This window comes from Microtus oregoni, unplaced genomic scaffold (genome assembly GCF_018167655.1).
Source record: "Microtus oregoni isolate MIOR12 unplaced genomic scaffold, Mior012 000002F_ref0000024, whole genome shotgun sequence".
Lineage (NCBI taxonomy): Eukaryota > Metazoa > Chordata > Mammalia > Rodentia > Cricetidae > Microtus > Microtus oregoni.
Genome location: NW_024543061.1, coordinates 77,970,696 through 77,984,941, shown reverse-complemented (window position 1 = coordinate 77,984,941; position 14,246 = coordinate 77,970,696). Strand labels below are relative to the sequence as shown.

General features: G+C 38.3%; 1 protein-coding gene across 1 annotated transcript; it reads left to right on the top strand.

Annotated features, from left to right (window-relative positions):
• Positions 1-2,597: 2,597 nt before the first annotated feature.
• On the top strand, positions 2,598-4,095 carry LOC121442085 (immunoglobulin-binding protein 1b-like). Its single transcript, XM_041643562.1, has one exon. It carries the CDS (start codon positions 2,760-2,762, stop codon positions 3,792-3,794), a length of 1,035 nt encoding a protein of 344 aa, XP_041499496.1. The 5' UTR covers positions 2,598-2,759; the 3' UTR covers positions 3,795-4,095.
• Positions 4,096-14,246: the final 10,151 nt, after the last annotated feature.

Below are 14,246 nucleotides of genomic sequence, written 5' to 3'. Positions count from 1 at the left end.
GGTAAATTCATAATTAATGCATAATTACCACCTTTATATGTGACACAGAATAGCACTGAAGGAGATAAAAGAAATCTTTGTGTGTGTATGTGTGTGTGTGTGTGTGTGTGTACAAGCACACACTACAAAAGGAGAAATCAGAAACTTGGAGAATGAATCAGAAAGTAAAAGAGAAAACACAGGCTGGTGGGAAGATAGTTCCAAGCAAAGGTCTTTCCTTCCAAGCACAAAGGCCTGAGTTCAATCCCTGAGAATTCCATGGTGGAAGAACTTCTACAAGTTGTCCTCTGATGCTCACAGTGGTATGTTATCTGTGCAGGTACACAAAAAGCTAGGTGGACAAATGCAATAAAAATTCAGCAAAACTAGGAATAGAAATGAAAATTTACAGGGCTGGAGAGATGACTCAGTGTTTAGAACACTCTGGGCTCTTTCATTACCTAGGTTTCATTACCAGCACCCGTATGTGCTGTGTAATATTAGTTTAGGATGTGTTGCATTTGCTTATGCTGTGGAATATTTGTTTAATGATTCAAAGATTTGTTGTATTATACTATGTTGCATTTGTTTAACTCTGTAAAGCTGTATTACTTTGCCTATCTAAAACATCTGATTGATCTAATGAAGAGCTGAATGGTCAACAGTTAGTCAGGAGAGGGATACATGGGGCTGGAAGGCAGACAGAATAACTAGGAAGAAAAATCTAGGATTGGGAGAAGAGCAAGGAGCAAGAAAAGAAGAGGGGGACACCAGGAGTCAGCCACCCAATACAAGCCAGCTATGGAGTAAAAGTGAAAGTAAGATTATACAGAAGAAAGATAAAAGTTCAGGGGCAAAACATATCAAAGAGAAACAGGATAATTTAAGTTAGAAAAGCTGGCTAGAAACAAGCCAAGCTAAGGCTGGGCATTTATAAATAAGAATAACTCTCCCTGTCTATTTGTTTGGGAGGTGGGTGATGGGCCCCCAAATAGTTAAAAAAAAAAAAACTACATGAACTACACATGTTTACTATCAACTCTGCAGCACCACAAGAATCCATTACACTTTTCTGGCCTCCTCCAGTACTTCATGCAAGCAATATACAGATGAACCTGCAGGCAAAATACCAATAAACATAAAATATAATAAATCTCCTTAAAATTTAAAATTTCCTTTACATAAAAAGAAAAGGGGAATATACATGAAAGATATAAAACTAAAGACTATAAATAATTTACAATTTTCCAAGGAACATTGTAAAGAGAAAGTAGAAGTAAAAGTAAATCCTCAAATATATTAAGGTCTTCTCTCTGTTGTCAAATAGTCCATTCTGTAATAAACACATCTATTTTTATGCAGCAGTAATTAATTCCTGGTTTATTTTGCTTTAATTAATTTTAAAAGAATAAATGGAAACATACCTGTCATACAAAAATTCAATTAAACATTCAGCAACGAACAAAAATCCACACATATAAAATAAAAATAACTTTGTATGTCAATGTCACTTTTCCAAATTCTAAACTCAAAATTAGGAACTTGAAAGCTTATATTAAATTATACAATTAAAGATAAATTTATTTAGCTATGCAATCATTATGCTATCATTATGTATTTTGAATCTTCAAGTTAATCAAGATTGTAATACAATGGTGTAAAAGTAGAAATTGCAACCATAGACCTCATATGTTTCAAAATGAGTGGATGCAGCTATGGCTACATGTACCAGAAAAAAAAAAAATCTAAGAGTTCTCCAAATTAATTCCCTTGAAAATCATAATAATATGCTAAGTTGAAGGTCACATGTGTTATTAAACTCAACAGACATCCGGTCAAGAAGTTCAAACTGGGGCTAGAAAAGTGATTCAAGGGTTAAGAGCAATTCCTGCATTTACAGAAAACCTGGGTTCGTGTCTCAGCATCCAAATACTAACTTCAGTTCCAGGGGAATCCGCCGTCCTCTTCTGACCTCACTGGGCACTGCAGACCTCTGCTGCTCAAAAATACATACAATCACATGTATATATAAAATCAAAATAAATCTTAAAAAGAAAAGGAAAGTACCCAAAAGTATAATGAATATAAAAATTCATATAGTAACAGATTCAGAGAAAGATGTTCTGGCACACCATAGAGGAAACAGTATCTTTTAGTGGACTTTAACATTATATTAGATCTATATTACCACCCCTACACACACACACACACACACACACACACACACACACACACACACCTCGCGGTTTCAGTTACCATCTGTGATAACCCAAAATATAAACTGCAAAATTCCATAAAGAATCCATGCTTCTGCCATTTGAATACAAAGCTGAGAGGCATCGTGAAATCTTTTGCCATCCTGCTCCTCCCCACACAGCGATCACTCGTTAATGCAGTGCATCGGCACTGTATTGGCTCCCTATGCATCAGTCACTCGGCAGCCATTTCTGTTATTAAAGCAACGGAGAGCACTAACAGAGTGCTTCTATTCAAGAGACACTTCTCTGGTAACCTAGCAATGGTTACCATGCCGACATCATTCATCTCGTCTCATCGTATACGCAGTTGTTTCACACCACGCCATCACAAGGGGGAAATACTATAATACGACACTGAGAAGAAGCAGGGTTTGATGGCACCATCTGTAATCCCACCCCTCCGGAGGCTGAGGCAGGAGGACAGCCCATTCCAGGCCAGGAACAGTTGCATAAAAAGTTCCAAGCCCACCAGCGCTGAAGAGACTTCCGGCTTCCTACTTCCGGCTTCCTCCTTCCGGCAAGATGGCATCTGAGCAGGAGCTGCAGACGCCGAGGCTTCCGGACTTGCTGGAAACCGGCAGACAACTTCTGGAGGAGGTAGAAGCCTCAACACAACCCATGGGCTCCAGGCTAATCCAGGATAAGGTAACGAGGGCCTTGGAACTCCTGGAGAAAGCCTCGGACATGTTATTGCAGCTCGATATGTTCAGCAGGAACGAAGATTGGGAGGAGATTGCTTCCGCTGACCTCAAGTACCTGATGCTGCCGGCCCTGAAGGGCGCGCTCACACTGAAGCTGGTGGACACCACACATCGCGTCAACCACCTGCAGCAGGCTCGAGACCACTTCATGAACTTCCTAACCCAGAGCCACAACTACCACTTGGCAGATTTTCAGCTGCCCTGGGGCCAGAGCAGCTCCCAGGAAAGCAACCAGCCCCCTTCAGCCCTCCTGGAGCCCAACCTTGTTGCCATGGCATCCCAGAGGCAGGCCAAAATCCAGAGGTACAAGCAGAATAAGGCGGTGGAGCAGAAGCTGGCTGCCCTGAAGTCAGCAGTGGAGAGTGGTCAGGCTGATGACGAGCGTGTGCGGGAATATTACCTCCTTCAGCTGCGCAGGTGGATCAACATCAGCTTGGATGAGATCGAGAGCATCGACCAGGAGTTAGAGATCCTGAGGGAAAGAGACTCCTCCAGTGAGGCATCAGCTTCTCGTTTGCCTCCTCAGGAGAGACCTCCAATAAAACCCTTTGTCCTCACTCGGAGCGTTGCCCAAGCACAAGTGTTTGGAGCTGGGTACCCAAGTCTGGCCACTATGACAGTGAACGACTGGTATGAGCAGCAGCAGAAATGTGAGGTTTTACCGTCATCAGATAAGGAAGTTGAAAAGCAAGCACCACCACCTGATTCCCACAGAGTGGCTCAGCAAGAAGAAGAGCCGGAGCTGGAGCAAAAGGAAGAAGAGGAAGATGAGGATGCCCTCCACAGGATGCAGCAGTGGGATGACTGGAAGGACACCCATCCTAGGGGCTATGGCAACCGACAGAACATGGGCTAACCTCCCCTCCAGTGGGAAAAGGATGCTGGACCACTCATCTCCTCACACAAGGGTAACCCTGTTCTCTTCCCTTGCTTGTGCCCCTCCTCCAGACGTGTGCAACAAAGGCAAAGATACTGAGTCTTGTTTCGCATTCAATAAAGTACCGCTTTTGAGATTTATTTGCACCCTATTTAATATCCGGTGCTCTCGTTTGGGCATTATTCTCATGAAGGTATATTGCAGTTTCTTAAGCGGATAGAAAGAGTGTTGAGAAATGGTTGTGCAAGCATTGACTGCATGATTTCTCTTTAAAAAAAAATAATAAAACCCCCTTTGCTTTGAAAGATTTTATATATATATATATATATATATATATATCTCCAGAGAGAACACTCACGTAAGTTTCATTACAGTGTTTTTAATTATTGTTATTATCTGGGTGTGAGATAAATTAAACCACTGTAGATATGTGCATTTGGGAAAATATATAGTATATGTAAGATTGGATCATACCTGAATGCTGCTGTTTAAGAACAGCAAATTGAGAAACCCCCCAGGAGGATGTTAAAAATGGCCTGATGAATATGGGAAATACTGCCAAACACTCAACTGGGTTTGTTTTGGTTCTAGCAGACTAAGTCACATGAGCTTACAGAACAACCAGCTTCTTTAGTTATGGGATGTCTGAACAGCCACCTTCTTTAATTATGGAATGTCTAGAATCTTCTCAACAAAGAGTTTATATGAAGGTGGTAGCTTCATTATTATTTGCTGAGATTTAAATATGACTTAATTTTTTAATCTTACATTTACAATAGAAATAGCTTCCTAGCCAGACAGTGGTGGTGCTTGCCTTCAATCCCAGCACTTGGGAGGCAGAGGCAGGCAGATCTTTGTGAGTTCGAGGCCAGCCTGTTCTATAAGAGCTAGTTTCAGTACAGCCAGGGCTGTTACAAACATAGAGAAACTCTGTCTCGAAAATCCTAAATAAATTAATTAATTACATTTAAAAAGAAAGAAGAGAAATAGCTTTCTGAAAGGAGAGTAGAAACTTAACAATATCTATCAAATATAAAAATACAGATATTCAACTCAGTATTTTCACATCCTTATATGTAGAAAGCTGATTTACACAAAGGTATAATATGGAAAAGTGGTGATATGTTCCTTGTAAACTCTAAAAGCTAGAAACTATATTTTCATCTAAAGAGACCTGGGTAAACGATCTTTTTTGTAACCGTCATACAATAGGTTGTTAGTATACTGTGGGAAAAAGATGATTTGGTTTTGTATGAGATAATTTAGGATTATTTCCCAAACTATATTAGTTCATAAGAAAAATGAGATGAAAAAAATAAATGAGAATGAAACCCTCTTAATTGTGCACAGGGAAATAACCATGAGCATTATGGTATGCTATATAGGTATCTGCTGTTACTACTCACTCTGAATCATCAATCACATGCATGCTTATTATGAGTTAAAATATTCAATAAGTTTATTGATGACTTCTGACAAATGATGAGCAACTGGCTCCTCACGAAAACAAAAAACAAAAAGAAAACAAAAAAAAAAAACAAGAACAGTTAATTTGACATGTCTGCCAATGTATGTAAAGATACCCACCATGTTGATATCAACAAATTTTCACTGAATTCAGAGGCAGAAAAATATATTCATAATTCATTTTTTTCTAGCCAGGATGAGCCAGGTGCAGAACATTACTAGAGCTAGGGAATTCTCCGGGGTTTGTGTTACTGAAGCTATGTGAACCCCGGCTCTCAGCCCTCTTGTACATCACTAACTGTCTCTAATATTAAGAATACAGGAGCCACTGAGCAGTGTAGAACTTCTGAGCAGTTTAATTTCCCTATGAAGTTGGGTGAGCAGAGCTGCTAAGTTTAACTTTCACACTAAACAAAGATCAGGCAATTTACATGATTTTCTTTTGCCCCTGTTGGGCTCTTAGATGTGTTTGCATGTAGAGTAAAGAAAATATTAGGTATAGCAAGAATGAGCTATCAAACTGATATTTCCTGACCTTTTGAAATGGAAAACACATCTTAAATTAACAACATGCATGGGCTAAATGAAATGAGTTCTGCCCTTTGACGTCAAACTATTTGCTTTCTAGATATGTGTGTGTGACCATCTACTTCCCGACAGAAGCTCTAATACTAGGTCTTTCAAAATCCCCACAGTAAATGCCTGGCTAAATAACAAGGAGGGAGAAATGATCTTTCCCCCTAAGTGATTGCTGATCCAAGCAGCACTTTCCTCATTTACCCAATGCACTGTCATCTGCCTACCATCACATCTGGGCAAAGGTCATGCAGCAATGGTGTTTATCTATGTCTGTGTTTATTCACAGCTGGATGTAGCCAGAAGGTGTAGTTGTAATGGGGAAAGAAAAGAGAATTCAGGAAAAAAAAAAAAAACATAAGGAAGATGAGTGTGACTTTCTGTTGACAGCATATAAATCTTCCCCATCATGTGGAGGCCAAGAAAAGGCCGAAAGAAGTGAACTTATTGAAACCAGAATTTTTTTCATGAAAATTAATATGTCCTCAAAAATATATAGTTCAAAAATAAGCTTAGAGAAAAATAAATACAAATTTTAGCAAAGGTATAACACATGAACTTAAAGTACAGGAATCATGTTACAGGGCAACATTGAAACATTTTGTAGAGATAGGTATTTGCTTGTACACATGAATCATGTTACAGGGCAATATTGAAACATTTTTAGAGATAGGTATTTTTAGAGATATGTATTTGCTTGTGGAAATGTTGCATTTCTAAAAGACATTGGCGAATTTTTAGTTTTAGGTATTTCTATTTTACTTATGAAACCATATATGTGAACCTTGAAAAGCATTTTCCCTGCCCATTTAATAAAATTATATCTCCAATTCCAATTTTTAAAATTAACATATCAGATTAAATTTTAATCTGATTTTTACTAACCAGCAACATTTCTGTATAATATTTGCCAGTTTTTTATGTTCTATACATTATCTTAAAATTATAAAGGGACATTAAAATCAAATAATAGATGCCAATGCTAATAAACATTAATTCCCTAACAAACATCGTAGGGACGGAAGAATCTTTTGTCTTTCTTCCTTATTTATTTATTTATTTATTTATATTTATTTATTTATTTTTATGAGACTCTATATACTTTGTGGAAAATGCTGACCGAAAAGCATAAAAGGTTGATGTAGAATACGTGACTACAGGTTGGAAAAAAATCAAAACTAAGAGACAGCCCTTTAAGAGTACTATAAGTTTTCTCTGCACATTCGAGTTTGTTGAAACACAACTGAAATAAAGTTGTAGGATAGTACACATCCCTTTGTAAGGATGCAAGCAGCATGCTTTAAGTCCTTCTCATCAGTGAAGAGGACTAAGTCTCTGCTGTGATAGCTGTGTAACTGATGTCGCAACAGTGCTCTGAATCATCAGCTGGGTAATAGCAAACTTCTGTGCACAGACATCTGCACTACAGCGTGTCCTTCTAAAGCTTGAAAGCAGTGTCAGGTTTCCCTTTAGACAAAGCTGTTCAGAACCAAGCCTGAGTGAAATGTCAGCTTCTGGTCTCTGAAACCAAAGAACAGTATGTCTAGCTTAACCAAACTAAGTTTTGCCTTGCCATAGTCAGAAATCTACAGCTTGCTTCACACATGCCAAGCCAATATAATCCCAAACAAATACTGCTCAGCTGAAACTTCTATGCGAACTGCACTGGAAACACAAAAGACACCTTAGAAATATGCTTAAACAGTCAAAGTTCTCTAATCTCAATGAAATTTTAATGTGTATAAATTGCAAGGAATTTATAGACATCATGGTGTTATTAACTATGATATTTGGGAAAGATTATTCTATAATTATGTTTCAATTGATGGAACGCGTATATCTGCAGACTCCAACCAAAATGGAAAAGATCTATGACTAGAATGTACACATGAATTGACATGATTAAAAGAATATTGAAGACTTAAGCAGGCAGATAATGCAGGAACTTGTTTAATAAACGCAGTGTCGCACTTAATCTAAGACAGACCATCACGAAAAATTTTAGCCATTGCATTGTTCACCTCTTCATTCTAAAGTGTAATTGTCAGCTTTGTTTCCAGATGCCAGAGGAAGTGGCTGCATCTTTGGGATATTTACAATTTGTGCAATTTATTGAGACAGATCCAATTCCTTTTTTATTTGTTTTCCCAAAGCACCCATTTTTTTTGCCTTTGCTGACCAGTGCAAAATCAGCCTCACTAATGTTTATAAAATACCACATTATAGTTAGATATCGAATCCAAATGCAAGCACTGCAGTTCTAACAGATAGGAGTTTGATGGAGTCTGTCTTTAGACTGCTGCTGTCCAGACCACCTAAGCATAGGTGCTGCAAAACTCAGTGGCATTAAACAATGGAGAGGAACACAGCCAGGTGTACATGTATATGCATGTGCACATGTGTGCGTACGTGTGTATATGTGTGTGAGTGTGTATATGTGCGTGCTTATGTGTCATGTCTATGTGTGTGTGTAAACATGTACACTCAGGCACTCATATACACTTTGGGGGGGGGAAGGAAATGGATAACACTACGAAAAATAAAGTAAGTGTATCTATTTTAAAAGATTCTAAAACTTCCATATAAAAGTATGGAAATATCCCCCTGATGGCTATTTATTTATATTAAGATAAACACAGTAGACATTAATGTTTACATTAAGCTATGAATTAAATTATTATATGTGATTATGCACATGTGTGTATAGAGGCCAAAGGACAACCTTGGGTGCTGGTCCTTAGGCTGCTTACTTTTCAAACCAGGGTCTGTTATTGGCCAGAAGATTACAAACTAAACTAGGCTGGGTGGCTAAACTACCACAGAAATCCACCTGTCTCTGCCGCCTACCACTGGGATTACAGGTGTGCACTACCCTGCCTGGATTCTCTGTGTAGATTCTGGGAACTGATCTCAGATGCCTTCTGAGTCATCTCCCAAGCCAACAGGTTATAGAATTATTTTGAATTTTTGAAAATACTTAAAAGGCCATTATAGTTCAATGTTTAAATGCTTGTGGATGATATTCTTATAAGAATTATCAACTACAGTAACTAAAACTGCCATTATGTAGCTCCTAACTAAATGACATAGGTGCTATTTCTAGGTGGTTAAGGACAGCTGAAATATTTTTCCTTTTTCCTTCAATCATTTCTGAAATTCTTCCTTCCTCTCCCACACTGAAAACCAACTTCAGGACAGTGTATTCTCGCTGGGCAAAAGTATTTCCACAGACTCTAGGCAGCTCCAGAGATTCTCTTCCCAGACATAGAGAAAAATAGGAATTCTGTTCACCCAATATGTTTACCTCCTCTTGTTTTATTTTTAAAGTCACAAGGTGTCACTGTGTCACCAAGCTGATCCCAGAATCCTAATAGGCTCAAGTGACCATCGTGCCTTGGCTTCCCTCATGGCTAGAATTATAGGGCCTGTCTCACTTCCACCTTTAACAAAGGAGACATGCCAAAAGAAATGACCAAGAACGTGTTATCTATATATTCTATTAATAAGTATATTACTGTCTCTACTCATATGAGCTTCTTTGATCCTTCCAATAACTCTGTGATGTAGTTATTAGTGCTGAGGAAGTTGAATGTCCAATAAGATAAATTATTCATTTTATAGATGACATAAAATACCAACATTAAGGAAAATCAAGCACACTTGTAACCCTTTCTGAAGCATACACATGGACTATAATAGATGCTTTCTAGAGCTTACAAACAGATTTAGAATATTAGAATATGACCCATAGCTGCAGTGCTGATTCATTTGTATGCGTTCTCTTTTTGTTACTGTGAAATTTCATATATGAGCATATAATTTATATGAATTCTATAGAACGTTTTTCTATAGAATTAACAAATGAGGATACCTGCATACCTGAAGAAGCAAATATAATCCAATTTGAATTAAAAACCAACTGCATGAAATCCCAGAGACAAACTTCTGATAAAGTAAAAACTGATAGAGTAAAAACTAGCTTCTCCTTTTGTGGCCACTTTGGCATAATCTCAGTTGCATCTTCACTTGGGTAGTTGGAATATGTAGAGTCTAGAAGGGGGTCCTTTTAAGTCAGTCAATGTCTAGAAAAGAGGGACCACATGGGATTGGGAAGGGGCTTTTGACATGTTGGATTTGAATGTATGAACATAGCCAGAAGAGGCTGATCAATCAAATATGGACCAACACATTGTCCATTTGGTAAGTAAAGATCATTTGATCCTGTGAACAGAAGAGCATAAATAACTAAGTTCATTGCTCTTCTGAAGTTCTTTAAGCTAGAGCTATAGTGCCTTAGAATTTTTTGTTTGCTTGTTTTGGTCTTTTGAGAAATGAACTCTGTAGCAGGGAATAGCCAAATCTTATTAGGTAGCACAGGTTGGTCTCAAATTCATGGTGATCATCGTACCTGAGAGCTTTCTGAGTGCTATGATTACAGACATGATATACTATATCCATGTTTGTTTCAATTTGCGTGTGTATAATGCAATGTATAACATGCTCCAGTTTAATATCAAGCTTGTGCTCTTGGGTTCTCTGATTCATGTCCAAAACAAAATTATTCATCAAGCCCTCCTCACTCTGGCTTCACACTAAACTTGGTTACCAGTCTTCTTGTGATCTAACTATCCTTCCATTTATAGGAAAGAAGATGTGGAAATGAGACCTACTAGCTGAGGAGTCCAGTGTGCTCCAGGGTGAGCTTTCACTAGTGCTTCACAGTAAGATTTGTTGTTTGCTCTGTGACTCCCTTTTCTCCTCCTCCACTGGTCCTTTTAATAAAATCTTAACAAAGAACCCTTACATTCACAAAGACATCAGAATATTAGTTTAAATGGACTGGTTCTCCAGAAAGAAAATAAAAGTTAATTCTATGCGGTTCATAAAAATAAAATCATATATATTCCTAAAGTATGGACTAATGAATGAGGTGACTTCTGAAAAGTTTTTACTTAAAATATTTTTATATAATATGTTTTGTTCATGTTTTCCCCATCTTTTGCTCCTCCAAGATCCTTCCAACCTCCTTACCCACCTATCTTAGTTTGGGTTTCTGTGGCTGTGAAGGGACATGATAACTATAGCAACCCTTATAAAAAAAAAATATTTAATTGTGGTGGCTCAGTTACAGTTTCAGTCTATTATCAGTATGATGGGGATCACAGTGGCATGCCGACAGACTTGGTGCTGGCTAAGTAGCTGACAGTTGTACATCCTGCAGGCAACAAGAAGTTGACTGAGATTCTGGGCAGTGTCCTGAGCATGGAAAACCTCAAAAGCTACTCCAAAAGTGACACAGTTCCTCCAACAAGGCCACACCTCCTAATAGTGCCACTCCCACAGAGATTATGTGGGCCACTTATGTTCAAGCTACCATACCACCTAGCTTTATGTTCTTTATGTCTCTTAACAGGTCAATGTCTCTGCCAATGGGTTTGGATGGCAGAAGACTTAAGGCCAAGAGTCTTCTAAGGAAAAAGAATACTCAACTTTATTAATATTAGCTCCCGTGATAGTTGAAACTCATAATGAGTCTGAGCCTGAGGTGAAAGTGTGCTAGGATGTGGGTGGTCTTTATCCAGGTTTGTCATCTTCCTCATAAGAGATTAGTGACCATAAGAGCAGGTCTGTCTTTCTGTCTACACTTCATCTCTCACCATGTAAACTCTCTTCCTGGAATTATCTCTTTACTTTCCCTTCTGTGGAAATCCTTTGCTGATGTTCAGCAGACAGCCATGTGTGTGGACTCTACAACCCTAACCTTTTAAGAAAAAAAAAAAAAGAAAACTTTCCTATTTCAGGTATTCGGATTTAGGAAGAGAAAATAGCTGAATAGCTGGCATGTGTCCTCCACAACATATTTATGAGAAAATAAGTTCACAGCAGGTTATGCCACCCAAAATAAATCCTCAAAAAGACAGAAGACTGATAGAAATGAGGGAAGAGAAATAAATTAGATAAGAAGTGTGCTATTATGGTAGAAATCTTCCAAAATGGACTTTTTAGATAATTAGAATTATGATTGAATCCACAAGTGAAATTACTCCTGGAAAACTTACATATTGAATATTGTATTATTTTTCTTCATCTATTTATTGGGGTAGGCAAGAAAGCTTTAAAACAAGTGTCAGTTCTGTGTGTTGCTCTGAGGGAAGGAGAAACAAGCTGTTTATTAATTTGGGGTCAAGTGATGAGCAAAAATAATAGGTATGCTCTGTGATGAATGAATACCCATTAACTTTGTTATATCTGTACTTAAAATGATCTGAGAGGAAACAAAGAGTAAGGTAAGATTCCTTCTAAGCAATGTGGTGTAGACTGCTACAATAGCCTCCCCAGTTCCTATATGTAATGCCTTTACACTCTCCAAGATCTGATTTCATTCACTTACTTTATGAGCCATACTTGCAAGTGGCTTAATGAAAAGAAAACAAGTCTCAGGAATCAGGGAAGAAGACACAGGGTCATTTCTTGACATCATTCTGGCCTTAAAATATACCATCATCATCATCACCATCATCATCATCATCACATAATACTTGCACGACAAGAAATAAACCCAATGCTTAGGAGGTAGAGGCAGGAAGATTACAGTTTATGGTCAGCCTGTACTATACTTAGATTTCTTTTCTAAGCTTCACATACCCGTATCAAGCATACACACACACACACACACACACACACACACACACACACACAAACTCACACACAAAACAAGCAGAAACCCTTGGTCTAGCCCTCCTTGAGCCTCCTGACAGGCAATTATTAAGTTAGTCCATCTGGTAGTATTAAAGGAAAAGTGACAAACTGAATGCTATGGTATCAAGCCATCTGCACATTCCACTTACAGTAGACCTGGGCAAAAGGCAATTTTTAAAACATGCATGCTCATGTATATCCCGTGTTTCTTCTAATGCTGGACAGATCTGCTAGATACTGGAAAGAAGGAATGAGTTCAGGAGGGGGGGAAAAGAACGATGGCATTAGTGTTTTTTGCACCTGAGTATGTCCAAAGTTTCTTGGACATCTTATAACTATTTGTAGGCTACAATTATGTCTTGTTGATCCACAACGAAGATAGACTTCAATTAAATTCACAAACTCAGAAGTAGAGCTGACATTTTAAAAGTGTTCCCTGGAAGAGAAGTGTCTACTAGGAAACCTGAGTAAGGTGGTTCTGACTGTGTTTGAACTGTCAGTTCCCACTCCTGGCCACACCTTAAACAGCTGTAAACCTCAGAATGTTGCCAAAGCAGCCACATGTCCCTGAGAGGGCAAATGCATGTTAGCTGGGAAAAGCACTTTGTTAAATGAGAGGAGATTCTTGATTGGGAAAGAACTTGCCTCTGAGAAGATGATGAAGCATTGGGCTTCCAAGTATAATGTGTCTGTCAAAGAAACATGTTTCTTCAGTAGGCAATGCCTGCAGGGAAGTAAAGATAGTTGTCTAGGATCTGAAGCTGCCAACCCAAGACCAAACCATCTGCTGAGCCATCTTGTTGCACCAGAATCTAAGGACCATCACTGAGTTCTTAAACTCTGCAGGTTAGAAAATTTGAAGAGAGAGAAATCATAAGTTGACATAGATCTAAAACCACAATTTCATAGAAAACAAAGCTATTGAGTTCACAAGGAAATTATCAAGTATTCTATCCCCAGTAAGAATCAGGGTTCACAATAAGATTGGTTGGTTGGTTGGTTGCTTGGTTATGCAACATGAAATTTAATTTCTGTGTAAGTAGGGGCATGAATTTTTTCATGACTCATTGAGATAGGAATTGAGAAACTAACCAGTGCCATTCTTGCTGTTGGCTAACCCCAGCAGAGGTCACAGAATTTTTTGTCAGGAGCTAAATAGAGATAAGAGAGGCTGAATAACTCACACTTCGCTAGCAAACAGATTCAAAATTTGAGAGGCACATGAATCCATAGCCAGCTCTTAAACACACTGGGAATTATTAATATGCTGCTTTGAAATTGTCCTAGTTTACTTCAGAGCAGTCATAGGATATTTTTGTATTTTTAATTGCAGAACTTCAGGAACAATAATTTTTTATTTTATCATTAAACATCTCAAAATATTACATGGGATAATGAAATCTATTTGTGCATGAACACAGAGATACATGTAGGCAAAGGTGAGTGTGCCCATATACTCATATGCACAAACACACACAGACAGACACACACACATAGACACAGAGAAAATATGAAATGAAGTTCCTAGAGATGTCTGCCAAGGCCTAGTAAGACACCTTTAATATTAGCGGTGTCTTCTAAAGCACTTCCTTCTTTCAGTCTGTTAGAAATTCTGACATACTCTTCTTCAGAAGTAGTCAGGGCTGTTTACCTGGTGCCTTTGTTCTGTTCCATATATCTCGCTTCCTT